At 42.8% G+C, this 17,135-nt stretch overlaps 1 protein-coding gene across 1 annotated transcript in view; it reads right to left on the minus strand.

Moving 5' to 3' along the window:
- Positions 1-17,135, minus strand: part of LOC137655120 (transmembrane protein 209) — a 112,214-nt gene that overhangs the window by 45,331 nt on the left and 49,748 nt on the right. Inside the window, exon 5 of the mRNA XM_068389004.1 lies at positions 10,049-10,155. Coding sequence (XP_068245105.1) covers positions 10,049-10,155 — 107 coding nt within the window. The remainder of the gene's footprint in view (positions 1-10,048; positions 10,156-17,135) is intronic.

The following is a 17,135-nucleotide window of genomic DNA, read 5'->3' on the forward strand; positions in this document are numbered from 1 at the left end:
TTGGTTGGCCTTACTGTATCAAAGGTCCTCTTAAGAGGTCTGGAAGATAGTCGCCAGCCTGTTTTAGGTATTGCATCATCCGAAGACGACGAAAACAACTTAACCTCACCTTTCATATGGTGAAGGCGAACGTCCTGGGAAACGTCAACAGGTACGTTCGAGGGGACGTCTGCTCGTGTTTTAAAGCCTCTCGTCTCCTTTTGCCGTTCGACATTCCTTCTCCCAGGGGTTGGGGAGCTTGGAAGAGGTCTAAGACTAGGAGAACAACAGACGTGAGCAGGCGTACCCTCCACAGCACTAAATAACTTCACTGCACTTCTTGCACTTTCACCCTTTAACTGCTTTACATCGGACATTAGCTGCGTTCTGTCCGCCGCAAGCGTTTCCACTTTAGCGCCCACCGCTTGAATCGCTACCAACATGTCCTTAAGCGTAGGCTCATTAGCAGTTACAGTAGCGGGATCAGAATCTACCACTACAGGGGAAGGAATAGGGTCAGTGACACGGGAAGAGGAGAGGTCTTTTGAAGAAGGAGAAGAACTTCGTCTTAATCTATCTCTTTGAAGTTTACGCCTATAGGGATTAAACTCAATCCATTCATTCTCTGACAAAAGAACACACTCATCACACCGATCACCCAAATTACATTCTTTACCTCTGCATTTAACGCAGAGCGAATAGGGATCAAGAGAAGCTTTAGCCATTTGGGTCTTACACCCACTCACACACATCCTAAAAGTTATAGGGGGGGTGGCCATTTTGAAAAATTTTAGAGAGAAATCAACAAGCAAGGGTCAAAAATTTCTAAATCCAAACGTATCAAATATCCAAAAGTAAAATCAAACAAGCGGGAGTCAACAACCAAAGTTTTGTACATCACCAAAGTAAATCAGTAAATATCAGCAAACTGCCGAGCAGAATATCCACGTGTTGCCGCTAGCTATGGCAGGTAATATATGAAGGTTCGTGGAATGGTTCCTAGGTACCTCGCTAGGGCGCAGGGGTGGTACACCAGGCTATCCAATCGGCGATTGGCGCGAGATTTGAATTTTCTGCCGTGACGTCAGGGACGTAAGCTATATATATAACTACCGGGTAAGTCTTATGTTTAACACATAAATGATCAAAGTGATAACTAATGATAATAAGAGCTTTTAGTAAATATGTTACTACCAATATTATATTTACCGTATCCATAAAATTCCCACATGCATAGCAAACCAGGAAAGCCATTTTGTTTACGTTTAATTAACAATAGCAAACTGTCCATAATGACAGTATGATAATTTACGATAATTCTAAACTGTTACGAAGAATAATTGTCCATTCCATAACCAAAATACTTTCCCTTACTTCAGTTATACGTCAGTTTGATAACGTATTAACTTGAGAGCAGAAAGTACTAGACTAGTTTTCAAAGTCATCAAACAATAGAGTTACCGCTATAACGTTCGATGTGACAGATTGTGCGAGATTGGAGAAAGTAAGGATAATTTGAATCGTGATGGGTTTTTAATAGCAAATGAATACACTAAACCCTTTACTACAGCGTTTTATTACTATCGTGCATACTTAAAAAGCTGCACAAATTATCTTGCCCTAAATGACTGCTACAGTGCACCCTGGTTGATCAAGAAATTAAAATATTGCCGACTATGTCAGTGATTAACCGCAAATTTTTGAAGAAACAAAGATATCATTTGAGAGAGAGAGAGCCTTATTGCCTTATTCTATGTTTGGGTTCCCCCAGGTCCCTCAGTGTGAGGCACCTCGTATATCCACCAGAGAGTTGCTAATGCATCTTCCGGTGTATTTTGCATCTTCCAGGCTTGGATGGTCTGGGATGAATCTTAGGTATTTATCGAGCTTATTCTTAAACACATCTACGCTCACTCCTGATATGTTCCTTAGATGAGCTGGCAGTGCATTAAATAGTCGCTGCATTATCGATGCTGGTGCGTAATGGATTAATGTCCTGTGCGCCTTCCTTAATTTTCCTGGTATATTTTTTGGCACAATTAATCTACATCGGCTTGCTCTTTCTGATATTTTTAGCTCCATGATGTTTCAGTAATTCCTTCTATTTGCTTCCATGCTTGCATTATCATGTAGCGTTGTCTTCTCCTTTCTAGACTGTATAGTTTTAAAAATTGCAGTCTTTCCCAGTAGTCAAGGTCCTTAACTTCTTCTATTCTAGCAATATAGGACCTTTGCACACACTATTTGTACAATATCCTTTTGAGAGAGAGAGAGAGAGAGAGAGAGAGAGAGAGAGAGAGAGAGAGAGAGAGAGAGAGCCTTACCTTATTGCCTTATTTTTTGTTTGGGTTCCTCCAGGTCCCTCAGTGTGAGGCACCTCGTATATCCACCAGAGAGTTGCTAATACATCTTCCGGTGTATTTTGCATCTTCCAGTCTTGGATGGTCTGGGATGCATCTTAGGTATTTATCGAGCTGATTTTTAAACGCATCTACGCTCACTCCTGATATGTTTCTTAGATGAGCTGGCAGCACATTAAATAGTCGCTGCATTATCGATGCTGGTGCGTAGTGGATTAATGTCCTGTGCGCCTTTCTCAGTTTACCTGGAATACTTTTTGGCACTATTAATCTACCTCGGCTTGCTCTTTCTGATACTTTAAGCTCCATGATGTTTTCAGCAATTCCTTCTATTTGCTTCCATGCTTGTATTATCATGTAGCGTTCTCTTCTCCTTTCTAGACTGTATAGTTTTAAGAATTTCAGTCTTTCCCAGTAATCAAGGTCCTTAACTTCTTCTATTCTAGCAGTATAGGACCTTTGTACACTCTCTATTTGCGCAATATCCTTTTGGTAGTGTGGGTACCATATCACATTGCAGTACTCGAGTGTACTACGCACATAAGTTTTGTAAAGCATAATCATGTGTTCAGCTTTTCTTGTTTTAAAGTGTCTGAATAACATTCCCATTTTTGCTTTACATTTAGCCAACAGTGTTGCTATTTGGTCGTTGCATAACATATTCCTATTTAAAATTACACCAAGGTCTTTAATTGCTTCCTTGTTTGTGATTGTCTCATTATTAGGTCCCTTGTATGCATACACCATTCCTTCTCTGTTTCCATAATTTATTGATTCGAATTTATCGGAGTTAAATACCATCCTATTTATCTCCGCCCATTCATATATTTTGTTTAGATCTCTTTGTAGTGAGTTCCTATCTTCATCACAAGTAATTTCTCTACTTATTCTTGTGTCATCGGCGAAACTTCTCACTACGGAGTTTTCAACATCACAGTCTATGTCTGAGATCATAATAACAAATAGCAGTGCAGCTAATACCGTACCTTGGGGCACACCAGATATTACCTGTGCTTCATCTGATTTCTCGTCATTTGCAACCACTATCTGTTTTCTGTTTTGCAGGAATTCTTTTACCCATTTTCCTATCTTTCCCACAATATTATGCTTTCTCATTTTTTTCTCCAATATGTTATGGTCTACCTTGTCAAAGGCTTTTGCAAAATCTAGATAGATCACATCTGTGTCTCTTTCATTTATCATATTATTGTATATGTTTTCATAGTGAGCTATCAGTTGGGTCTGTGTACTTTTTCCAGGTACGAAACCGTGTTGACCCATATTAAACAAATTATTTTTGACCAAATGGTTCATTATTTTCTTTTTTATTACCCTCTCATACACTTTCATAATATGTGATGTTAGACTAACAGGTCTATAATTGCTTGCCTCTAGTCTTGATCCACTTTTGAAGATAGGGGTTATATAAGCTAATTTATGTTTAACATATATCTCGCTCATATCTATACTCTGTCTTAGCAGTATTGCAAGGGGCTTCGCGATAGTGTTTGCAGTTTTTTTTAACAAAATCGCTGGAACTCCATCTGGTCCGGCTGCCGATCCATTTTTAATTTCATTTATAGCCGTGACAATATCTGCTTCATTAATATCTATATCCGTTAGATATTCAACATTTTCTTCTCTCATTTCTGTTTCATTATTCTCATTCGCAATTCTTGGCGGTGAACTCACTCTTATATTTTTCTGCTAATATGTTGCATATTTCCTTTTTTTCATTCGTTAGCCGTCCTTCAATTCTTAGAGGGCCTATTTCTATTCTCCTTTTATTCATCTTTTTTGCATAGGAGTAAAGTACTTTGGGGTTTCTTTTTATATTTTGAAGTGTCCTTTCTTCTAAGTCCCTTTTTTCATTTTCTTTCGACTGTATAATCTTTTGTTCTGCATTTTCTATCTTACATTTTATTTCCCTCATTTTCCACACATTTTTTTCTTTTGCAAGATTTTTCTTCCACTTTTTAATTTTCTGAAATAAGATTCTTCTGTCTCTTGGTATGCACGTCTTTTGTTTATTGTTTTTTTTTCGGTACATATTTTTTCAACAATTTTCTCCAGTATTTTGTACAGTATATCCGTATTTACCTGTATATTATCACTTATAAATACATTTTTCCATTCTTTATTCAGTTCTTCATTTATTTCTGACCATTTTATAATCTTACTGTAAAAGTTATATTTTCCATATCCTTCCCAAAGTTTTGTGCTTTTATTAATTCAGTGATCACTTGCTTTGGAATGAACTATCAATTCTATGACATTGTGGTCTGAAATTCCCGTGTTATACACTATTATTTCTTTAACATAATTCACCTCATTCACAAATACTAGATCTAGGACATTTTCCTTTCTTGTTGGAATGTGGTTTACTTGTTGCATATTATGTTCTAATAGCATATCTTGAAGCTTTTCAAATTGCCTCTTATCTTCTGCGCTACTATTACTATCTTTTTTATATGTATACATACAACCACTTTCTTCTATCCGTTCTTTCCAATCCACGAAAGGAAAGTTAAAATCTCCGGATAGGAGTATATTCCAGTCTTTATGGTTTCTACATATATCATCTATTTTTTCTATTATTATGTCAAACTCCTTAGTGTTTGGGGGTCTGTAAACTACAATATTCATTAGTTTTTCAAATTAAAATTCTACCGCAATCAATTCACATTCTGTGTTGCTGTATTTTTCACATACTTTTCCTTGATTTATGTCTCTTCCATATATTGCGGTTCCCCCTTGATTCCTATTTTTTTCTGTCTGATCTATAAGTTTGGAAACCCTTTATCTGGTCATCACTGCCAGTCTCTTGGGAATACCATGTTTCACTTATATTTAATATATCTATTTTTTCAATTTGGGTTAGTTCTTCTAAGAACTCTATTTTCCTTTTAGAGTTACTCGTGACTAAACCCTGTGCATTCATTACTATTATGGTTTGTGTTTCATCCCCATTATTTAATATTGGTAATAATATGGATTCTCCCATGCTTCCTTCCTGTTCTGATATGATGTTCTTTTCTTCATTTCCCGGAATTCTGCCATTAAAAAATCCAACTTTTCTATTATATTTGCTCTTTCGCCTTCATATTTATTTGTGTGTGTATACCTGCAACTGTCCCCATATCTGCACCAACCCCTGGCATTATAGATGCATTCTTTGTAGTTGGGCTCTAAATGTGCAGGTTTGGGTTGAAAGGCCTCATATCTTGGGGCTCTTGGTTCAAAGCGCGGTATATACACGGCCTGCTTTTTTGTTTCTTTTTTTGTTTCTTTTTTGCTTTCATTTTTCTTTTCAGTTTGCTGAGTTTTCTTACTTTCATTCATGGTTGCAGGATGCATATATCGACATTTTTTGTTGTAAATGCATCCTTTTCCTTCTTTTAGGTTTTTGCATATTTGTGGATGGAGATCTCTGCATTCGTCTCCATATCCGTCTAAATACGCACATTTACCATATATTTCATAATTATGGCATATCTTTGGATGCTTGTAGTAGCATCTTTCGCCAAATCTGCAATTCCCTCTTTTCAGCATATTGCAGACTATATCCTTCTTTTCTATTTTTTCTTGTTCTTGCTCTTCCCTAAAATTATGTAGGTCCAGGTAGAGTCTCTTGGGTCTATTATTTGTTTCCATCTGGTAATTTATTTCTTCATAAGTATGTTGTTGGATGGCATCATAGGTTATATCAATGATTTCTTCTGCCTCCTTACACATATCCTGTTCATTGTTCTCTTCTTCTTTTTCTTCTTCTTCTTCTTCTGTTTCTTCTTCTTCCTCTTCTTTATCTTCAACTATTTGCAGATTTAGTCTCGACTTAATTATATTTTCTATCCAGACTAAGCATGTTGAGCAGAATACCTTTGTGTCTTTATTTTTTATTTTTTGCTGTATTTCAGCACATGTGGGATGTGTTGGGACATGACAGGCATCACATTTTCTAATCAATTGTTGAGGATTATTAATGGAATACCATATCTTACATGTATTACACCATTTTGGCATTCTTTTTCCCATTGCATCAATCAGCATATTCACCATATTGGACTTCTTATTGTTCTTTGATGGAATGTGTTGATTGATGTAGACTTTCTTTATAAGTCTCTTTAACACTTGGATTTTCTTTGGAATTTCTTCTATTATTTTGCTGATGTTTTCCGCAGATTTGCTCCAGTTTATTGGATCATATTGTTTCAATATGTCTGCGAATATTTTTCCGTCACATTGGTTGACGTTACTAGTGACCTCTGTTATCAGACGGTCGAGCTCCTGTTTCGCCAACTCATGGAATTTATTTTTGCTGAGTCCAGCGATGTCTCTCCAAAAAAAGAGAGAGAGAGAGAGAGAGAGAGAGAGAGAGAGAGAGAGAGAGAGAGAGAGTTTTTATATACCATGTACTATACAAAAACAAATCTTATAAAAGATATCTACAGTGATACCTTGGTAGTCGAACGACTATACATTCGAACAAATCGGTGTTCGACCAAAAAATTCGAGTAATTTTTCCTGCAGTGTTCAAACAAAAAATCGGAACTCAAACAGAGCCGAACGCGTGGCCGAGTGAGATGAGCGGCCATCTCGGCTACTCTCACCTGGTCGGGTAGCATCATTTCAAGAGAGATCGTCAGTCCGACAACACGTGTTGAGAATTTAATGTGATCTAGTGCGTTTTATTGCCCTTTTTTGTCGATAATGATGGGCCCCAAGAATGTTAGTGATAAGGGGAAGGATAAGAGGGAAGCAGTGAGAACAACGATCAAGTTGAAGAAGGAAATTATTGCGAAATACGAGAATGGTGTACGAGTGTCTGATCTAGTCTTTCAGTATGGCATGGCGAAGTCGACCATTTCGACCTTTTTGAAAAATAAGGAAGTGATAAAGAAAGCTAATGTTGCACAGGGAGTGACAGCCATTAGTAAGCAAAGGCCTCAAGTAATTGAGGAAATAGAAAAGTTGCTCCTTATATTTACTAAAGAAAAGCAGTTGGCCGGGGAAAGTATAAGTGAAGCTTTCATTTGCGAGAAAGCACTTCATATTTATGAAGAATTGGTGAAGAAAAGTGCCAGTACTAGTGAAAGTGATTTGTCATTTACTTTTAAAGCAAGCAAGGGCTGGTTCGAGAAATTCCGGAACAAAACTGGTATTCACTACGTAACTAGGCATGGGGAGGCAGCCAGTTCGGACCGGGCAGTGAACATCTTTAATGATAATGTTATGTCTCACTTTAGAAGAATAGTGCAGAAGAGAAAGAAGCAGCTGACAATTGACATGTTTTTCATAAAAGAAAGGAGAGCTGCTACATCCCTGCCTGATTCCCCTCCAAAGAAGAGAGACAGAAGAGAAAGAACCCCTGAAGGAGATTTGCCCAACCTTTTACCGGAGAGAGAAAAAAACCCTGAAGGACAACTACCTATCCACTTCATGGAAGGGGACACTCGTTCCAAGCAGTAACCTCCCTCTTCCATCCCCTCCACATCCATTCCTGTATGCCATCGAAACGCTGCTCAAAGGTACGGTTTGAAATGGTTTTATATAGTTTTCCGACCAATTTCGTACACATTTAAATTATTATTGTTGTTTAGGTACACGTTTTATTAATATTTTGGGCATTTTGGAATGCGTAGGAACGTATATAAATAAATACCATTATTTCTTATGGAAAAAAAAGGTTTCGGTACTCGAACAAATCGGTGGTCGAACACTGATCACGAACGGATTATGGTCGAGTACCGAGGTATCACGGTTTACTGTTTAAAATATATGACAGAAAATACTGCCAACTTGTTACCGAAAGTTAGGCTATTCACTGCCGATAAACGAACCCAGCCTAAGGATGAAAATCTTGAATACCCACAGGGAAAAAATAAAGCTTTTATATAAACTGCACTAAACAAAAATAAAAAATAAATTATCAAAAGGTTAGAGAAAGATAAAGGTTGTCGAGAACGTAACCACAACTATGTTTACATTTTTGTCAACTGGACTCTTAGTTAAATGTTGATTTCATTGATATGGAATTTGTCCTCAAATAGGCTATCATTATGAAATTATGTTAATAAAATGTAAAGTAAATATCGTCTGGTTTCTGGTTACATTTAATATCAGGCACCGTACTTAAGCTTACCAATGTACTTGAAAAGAACATGTTTTGCAGTGCTTGACTCGCAGACTTTGAACAGCTTCACAGATACAGAAAATTTATTTTTGAAAATTAGTGACCGCATAAATGGGGAATCGCACAATTCAAACACGAATAATTCAAGACCGTACCATGCTTCTCTTCGGGGTGGCAGGCAATACATCCGAAGTCTCAGCAAAAGGTGAGGAAGAAATTACAAGAACAGATAAGGTAATAGAGGAAGGCAAGTGCATCCATTCACTTCCAACAGTCTAGTACCTATGATGGTGCAAAAGGTTGGCACTCTTTATTCCTGTGGCCCATGAGTATGCTCGCTAGTAAAAGGAATGGTAAGTATCAATACTTCTTGGAGGAATAGTTTTCAGCATGAACCTGTCCTGGAACGAGACGACGACAAAAGTAGTGTACAAAGCTGTTGCAGTATACATACTATTTCCAAATGAGGAAAAGTTATCGGCATGCACTGCTTCTCTCTCTCGAGAAGAAGAAAGAGAAATATCAGTAGATCATCCAAGAAGAGGAAAGGGTGGATTATCTCAATCCTACCTGCTTTTTGTAAGCTTATTCTTGTAAGAAATATATCACAAGTAGAATATACATGAGCACCTGCACAGTGTACTGATACATCCACTCAGGGACACTGTTTTCCCAGGAAAATAGTATCTCATCTCGTGACGATTGTCTCCCAGTCAATATGCCCCAGTAATGCACTACATCTCCCATGGAGAGAGAATCCGTAGTTGTCATGTGTACACGGTTCCCGATAATCTGTCTTCCTGGACACTTCTTCAATGACATCTTCTACTTGTTATTCTCCTTGAAGTTACAGCCAAGAAACTAATGAAGATGAGGCAGGGGAGAAGTAAAATCTTGAAATTCAGCTTCACCAGTAGTCATGCAGGTCAACAACTACGCTCTCACGGGGAAAGAGACCACAACAGCATAACCATGTGATACGTCATTAGTGCCTTTCCAGGTTAGAAACATACAGAAGGAAGGAAAATTGACATCCTTGCCCTTCACACTCGAGTGGCAGCGGAACTCTTCCTCTGAATGAAGACCAACTATGTCTAAGGAAAACCAATTTCCTTAGGTTCACGTTATTAATTTCATTGTAAGGACAAACACGAACGATACGATAAAAAGAACAGCAACAGACATGCAGAATGACAAGAACAAGTATGTTGGATAATGGAAATGTAGCATAGAAAATTACCTCACAATTAGTTATCAGGAAACACTGCATAACCTTGGTTTCTCCAATAATATCTCTCGAACACAACGATCTGCCAGTACATTTATTCAATTGGAAAGAAAAAGCAATAGATTAAAGTAGCAGCTAGATTAAGAGGCAGCAGAGCACTGAACTACTACTGAAGTAAAAAGTGGAGGGTAATCTACCTGGCAAGTGGTGGGGCCACCCTTCGCCCACTAGATACTACCAACTACCATACTAAAAGTTTTAAGGGTTGTTCCAGTTTTTTTTTAAGTAATACTCCAATTAAAGGGCGATGGTTTGTATTCGTCAAAGAACAAATGAACTAAGACTTACTTGTACAGAGCCAAAGGAAGCTTCAACAGATGACTGATTGCAGTGGTACACCCAAGAATTAGCAGTCACTGACCCAGCACCACTACTATTCATGCTGTAATTCAGAGCTGAAATAAAATAATTCATGTTAAGAAAAAAAAACAGAGGTTTGAATAAGCTAAAAATTACACACCACAAAAGATGGCTCATTTCTCCCAGCTTATTATTATTATAATCACATTTAATTCCTATCTGTGGCTTTAATGTTGTTTTCAACTCCACACGTCCCCTTTTCTATTTGGTTATTTGATTTATAGAATTTGAATCATAAGAGGTTGTGCAGCAAGATAGAAAAAAAATGGCAGTAGAACATGAGGTAAGGGAGGCAGCTAAATTTTGGGTGCAGGTAGAATTGGATCGGGTTTATTGATCTGGGCTATATATCCCAGCACTGGGGCCTGTGAGGCCATTTAGCCCCCAAATGCACCTAGAGTAAAGCCCTAGAGTTACACCAAAGTAAAAGTTAGAAGAGGTTGGACAGTAAGATGAAAGAAATAAGCAAGAATGGAGTAAAGTAGGATATAGAGCAAGTGTAGCCGGGAATGTTGCTAAGACCCATAACTAACGTCTACAGTACACCACAAGAGGTGCAAGTTTCTGGTCTTGTAGTTTTCTGGATTTTCCAAAATATTTTGGTAGTTTTTTTGCCTATAGAACCTGTGATTTACTGAAAAATTTACTTTGCATGTATTTGGGTAAAATCACAAATTTTCTAGGTAATTTGTATTTTTCATAACTATACACACCTGAGACCTTTAATAGGCGTATCACTTCAATGTAGCTATAACTCAGCAATTAAAATTTATAATGAGGCGTCAGTAGTTACTGGCGATGGCGGGGCCGCGGCAATCCCTCCCTGGCACATTGAGTAGCCACTTTGACCTTCTTGTATGGCTTGCAGGGCAATTGAGGCAAGAAATGAAACTTAAATGACTGGTTTGTATAGTTAAGAGAAAGCCAAATTACTTTAAAAATTTGATTTGTTTCGGCATTTATACAAACCTTCATCCTTTAACAGGAGAATTATCCTAAGGAGGGAGGAAGTCCCTACAACCTAACTGACTGGTGTAAAATCCTGGGATGTCAAGACGGACATGAGAGGGGTGGTGAAGAGTGTTGAATCCTATCACCTCTCAATACATGAATAGACACTGGTACTGTATATTTATATTAGAATATGACAAATTTTAAAGTAATTTGTATTTTTCCTTACGATACAAACCTAAAACTATTTATGGGGATTATAATTTTGTCAAAAGCTGAAAGACTAGCCATAAGACTTATAGCGAGGTGTAACTACTCTACCACAAGTTTGTGGGGGAGGGGGAGGGATTTAGACGGCTATCCCGCTCACACACACACTAGTGTTGTTGATTGCAGGCAGCACTTATTGGGGGACAGATGATGGCTGGCTAATCTGTATAAATAGCTTTAGTTTTCTATCGTGAGGAAAAATGACAAATTCGTAGATAATTTGTATTTTTCCTAACTATACAAACCTTAGCTATTTACATGGGGTAATTACTTCGGCATAGCTGAATGACGAGCCATTAGAATTTTAACGAGGGTTTACTACCCCACCGCTAGTTAGCCTGCTAACACCCCCCCCCCCCCCCTCACACACACACACACACTAGTGAATGCTTCACTTTGCTTAAAGGTAGCACTTATCCCGGGGGACAGGGCTGGCGGGCAAGTATGTGTAAATAGCTAAGATTTGTATGGTTAGGAAAAATACAAATTATCTCCGAATTTGTCATTTGTTCCGTAACCGAAATACAAACCACGCTATTTACATTGGGTGACTTAACCCTTAGGTAGGGTGGTAAGTCCCAGCCTTACTGACTTTGGCTTTGTCCGGGGACTCAGAATCAGAGTGTGTAGCACTCGAGATAAGGAGACCCTGCACCTCGCAAGTTCCTTGCTCCGCAAGGAACGTGCGGCCTACATAAGCTTGTGTGTGAAGGAATGAAGTGTGACTCGTCCTAGGAAGTCAACCTGAGGTCCTTTAGATGGAGCTCTAGGCTAGGACATTCCCAATACCACCTCGTCAGGGTATGGGGGACGCGACAGTATTCTCTAATACTAGGAACACAAGAAACCATGGTTTACCTGCAGTGGTTTGAGGTCAGCTATGCAGAGAACCCAGGATGCTGCTTTCCCCAAGAGAGGGGAGGATGAAGAAAAGAGTAAGGACCAGGCATACTTTTTCATTCATGCAGACTAAAACCGGGTAATAATGCCCTCAACCTTCTGCTATTTGTCCATTAAGGAGCCTGAGGTTAGATCAGCTGTTGTGTAGCCAACACAGGGCCGATAGAGAACGTATCGAGCCTCCTGTGGGTCACGTCCTGCAGGTAGTGGGCTGTGAAGGTCGTTTGACGCTCCCAGACCCAGCCTGTAGAACCTGCGTCACTGAGAAGTTTCTCTTGAATGTCAGGGACGTAGCCATGCCTCTGACATCGTGTGCTCTAGGGCAACGTGACGGAGGAGGGTCTGGATTCAGGGAGTGGTGGATTACCCTGCGAATCCAAGCTGAGATGGCGTACTTCATGACCCTCCTCTTCGTCCTTCGTGTGCTCACAAACAGGGCTTGCACTCGAGGACGAACTGCAGCTGTTCTGTTAAGATAGAGCCTCAGACTCCGTACTGGACACCGTAGGAGATGGTCTGGGTCATCAGTTATAGAACGGAGACTCGAAATCCTGAAGGAGTCGAACCGTTGGTCCGGAACTCCAGGATTTTGAGTCTTTGCAACAAACTCAGGGAAGAACCCGGATGTTACCTCCCCCCATCCCCTTGAATGGGCGACGTCATGCGAGAGACCATGAAGTTCACTGATTCGCTTGGTTGAGGCCAGAGCGAGCAGGAACATCGTCTTCCCAGACAGGTGACGATCAGAAGCCTGGCGTAATGGTTCGAACGAAGGTCTCTTAAGAGATCTGAGGACACGAACCACGTTCCATGGAGGAGCTCTCACTTCCAACTGAGGGCAGGTAAGCTCGTAGCTTCGTATGAGTAGTGAAAGTTCCAGCGAGGAAGAAATGTCCATTCCCTTCAGCCTGAAGGCCAGGCTTAAGGCTGAGCGTTAGCCTTTCACCGCCGAGACCGAAAGGCGCATTTCTTCCCGCAAATATACAAGAAACTCCGCTATTGCTGGAATAGTGGCATCGAGAGGAGAGATACACCTTCCACGACACCAACCACAGAAGACTCTCCACTTCGCCAGGTAGACCCCTGCAGATGACTTTCGCAGGTGTCGAGACATCCTTTCCGCAACTTGTTACGAAAAGCCTCTCTCTGTGAGGAGATGCTGGATAGTCTCCAGGCCTGAAGCCGAAGCGATGCTACGGTTTTGTGGAAGATGTTGCAGTGTGGTTGTTTAAGTAGCTCGTGTCGTGGAGGAAGTTCTCTCGGGAGTTCCGTCAGGAGCTGCAGAAGGTCCGGGAACCACTCTGCATGATGCCATAGCGGAGGTATTAAGGTCATTGACAGGTTGACCGATAGTCTGGTCTTGTTGAGCACCCTTCTCATCAGACCGAACGGTGGGAAGACGTAAACGTCAATGTTGACCCATCGTTGTTGGAAGGTATCATGCCAGAGTGCCTTGGGGTCTGGGACTGAGGAACAGTACAGCGGAAGCTTGAAGTTCAAGTCTGTCGCGAACAGGTCCACCGTCGGGGAACCCCACAAAGTCAGGACTTTGTTGGCTATCTGAGGATCCAAAGACCACTCGGTACTCACTATCTGCAATGCTCTGCTCAGACTGTCAGAGAGCACATTCCTCTTGCCCGGAATGAAGCGAGCCGATAGTGGAACCGAGTGGACTTCAGTCCATCTCAGTATCTCTACTGCAAGATGGGATAGCTGTTGTGAAACGGTACCTCCCTGCTTATTGATATAAGCCACTACCGTGGTGTTGTCGCTCACGACCACTAAGGAGTGAGTCGGCAGGATCTGTTGGAATTGTTGAAGTGTCAGATATACGGCCTTCATTCTAGCAGATTTATGTGGAGGAACTTTCCTGATTCTGACCAGAGGCCTGAGATCCTGTGGTTCAGAACGTGCCCCCCCCCCCCCCCCCCTCTCACTTTTGAAGCGTCCGAAAACAGCATCAAATCCGGGGCAAGGACGAGAAGATCCACTCCCCTTCGAAGGTTTCCCTCCGTCCCCCACCACTGAAGGTCCGTCCGTTCTGCCGGGCCCATAGGGACCAGAATGTCCGGGGAATCGAGGACTTGATTCCACCGGGACTTGAGCCGCCATTGCAGGGATCTCATCCTGAGGCGGCAGTTTGGAACCAGACGGGCCAAGGGGGAAAGGTGCCCTAGGAGAGGAACCACGATTGGGCTGGAAGCTCTTCTCGTCTGAGGAAAGGATCTGTGACCCTCCTCAGCCTTGCTATCCTGTCGTCTGATGGAAAGGCTTTGTGGAGATTGGTGTCCAATCATGCCTAAATATACCAGTCGTTGAAATGGAGGCAGAGAAGACTTCTCGGGATTTACCATGATCCCTAGATCTTGGCAAAGTCCCAGAAGCTTGTCTCGGTGTCGAAGAAGGGTCGACTCCGAGTCTGCCAGGATCAGCCAGTCGTCCAGATAGCGGAGGAGACGGATGCCGATCCTGTGTGCCCATGAAAATATCAGGGTGAACACTGGTGAATACCTGAGGTGCTGTGGAGAGACCTAACACAGCACCTTGAACTGGTGGATCTTGTTGTCTAGGCTGAACCTTAAGTACTTCCTGGAAGACGGATGGATTGGGATCTGGAAGTACGCGTCCTTCAGATCCAGTGTACACATGAAGTCTTGCGGTCTCACTGCAAGTCTGACCGTGTCTGCTGTCTCCATGCTGAATGGAGTTTGTTTGACAAACTTGTTCAGAGATGCGAGGTCAATGACGGGTCTCCAGCCTCCAGACACCTTCTTTACAAGAAAGGGTCGACTGAAGGAGCCTGGGGAGCCATCGACGACCTCCTGAAGAGCATTCTTCTTGAGCATGGTCTCGAATTCTGCCCGAAGGGCTAGCCCCTTTACCCATCCCATGGCATAGGAGCTCAACGCCACTAGATTCGCTGTCAGGGGAGGAAGAGACGTTAAGAACGGGACGCGATATTCCTGAGTGATCACGGAGATCGTCCAGGAATCGGACTCGAGTTGCTGCCACCTGAATGCGCAACTTGCTGGCATCCCCCCACTGGTGGACATGCAGAGGGATTGCCAATCCTAGTGCTCGCGTCCTTGGCCACTCCCTCTAGGATTCTCGCCTTCTCTGGAGGACTTTCCGCCCTCCTTGTCTTTGACAGGAAAGGGCTACTGGTTGGACACGTTCGTCTTTGCTGCCGCTACCGGTTTCGTCGTCTTGGATTGGCGAAGTTGTTGAGGTGCTGGAGGTTTGTAGGGCTTATATGTAAGAGCCCTTTGGAGAAGAGAATCGTGGTTTGATTTCTTCCACCTCTCAGCTGCCTGTTCCGTATCCTTGGGCTCAAACCGACTCTTTCCCAAGATGGAAGTGTCTGAGCCTACAGGTATCCACGGCTGGAACCTTCGAGTGGAACCTCTCGGCCACCGCATCACATCGTTTCAAGATCGAGTTTGCCCACAAGTTCGAAACTTGGTGGGCCAGAAACTCGATGGTACGTGTGCCCGAGAGGAGGAAGGTCTCCAGGGCTTTCCTGATGCTCTCCTTGGACAGATCCTCGGGTCGCAGCAGGATGCCCAGAGACCCTAGCCAGACATCCAGCCACGAAGTGGCCTGTATGGCAAATTTTGCGACCTTCTCCTGACTTAGGATCTCTGTTGCCTGGAAAGCTCTTCCACGGAGTGGTGCTCTGAATCATGCTGCTCTCCTCCTGGTGAACTGGCAGCAGTCTCTTGGGGGAACTTCTAGAGTCCTTCGATTCCCTCCTAGGAGGAATACGTAACTCTTAACAAAGAAGTCTGAAGACTCTTCTCTCCCTAACACGGGACGATTCTCCTGCTCAACGTGGGGTTTCTCCCATTGGTGCGGTGGGAGAAGGTCTCACCTTGGTAGAGGGAGCGCGCTGGCGCTCGCGCAATGAGAAATCCCCAGGGGTTGCGCGCAAGAGACGCTGGCGCTCGCGCGATGGGAAAAACCCCAGGGGTCGCGTGCGAGAGACCGTTGAAAACATTCTTGTGCGGGCACGCGGGCGAGACATCATAGGGTGAGCAAGAATCAGATTGAAGAGCCCGTGAAAAATGTTGGTGCATGTGCGCAGCTGTCAGCGCGCACGCGTACGAGGGTGTTGGCGCTTGAAGATCGTCGGTGTTTGCGCGTGAAAGAAGATCGTCGGCGCTTGTGCGCGTAAGAAGATTGTCGGCGCTTGCGCGTAAGAAGATCGTCGGCGCTTGCGCGCGTAAGATCGTCGGCGCTTGCGCGCGTAAGAAGATCGTTAGCGCGGGGAACCATAGGAGCCTGCGCGTTAACGATCGTCGGAGCTTACGTGCGTAGGAAGATCGTCAGCGCTAGCACGCCAAAGAAGATCGTCAGCGCTTGCGCGTAAGAAGATCGACGGCGCTCAAAGATCGTCGGCGCTTGCGTGCGTAAGAAGATCATCGGCGCTCGCGCGCATAAGAAGATCGTCAGCGCTAGCGCGCAAAAGAAGATCGTCGGCGCTCGCGCGCATAAGAAGATCGTCAGCGCTAGCGCGCAAAAGAAGATCGTCAGCGCTCGCTCCCGAAAGAAGATCGTCGGTGGTTGCGCGCGTAAGAGGATCGTCGGCGCTTGCGCGAAGAAGATCGTCAGCGCTAACGCGCAAAAGAAGATCGTCGGCGCTTGCGCGCGTAAGAAGATTGTTGGCGCTTGCGCGCGTAAGAAAATCGTTGGCGCTAGCGCGCAAAAGATCATTGGCGTAGGAAGATCGTCGGCGCTTGCGCGCGTAAGAAGATCGTAGGCGCTAGCGCGCAAAAGAAGATTGTAGGCGTAGGAAGATCATCGGCGAGCGCGCTAAGATGAAGGGACAGCTGACAGGATGATCCGGAACTGGGACGATCAGGACAGGAACAGGATTTCTCTGGATGGAATTCTC

Source organism: Palaemon carinicauda, chromosome 1 (assembly GCF_036898095.1).
Source record: "Palaemon carinicauda isolate YSFRI2023 chromosome 1, ASM3689809v2, whole genome shotgun sequence".
Taxonomy (NCBI): domain Eukaryota; kingdom Metazoa; phylum Arthropoda; class Malacostraca; order Decapoda; family Palaemonidae; genus Palaemon; species Palaemon carinicauda.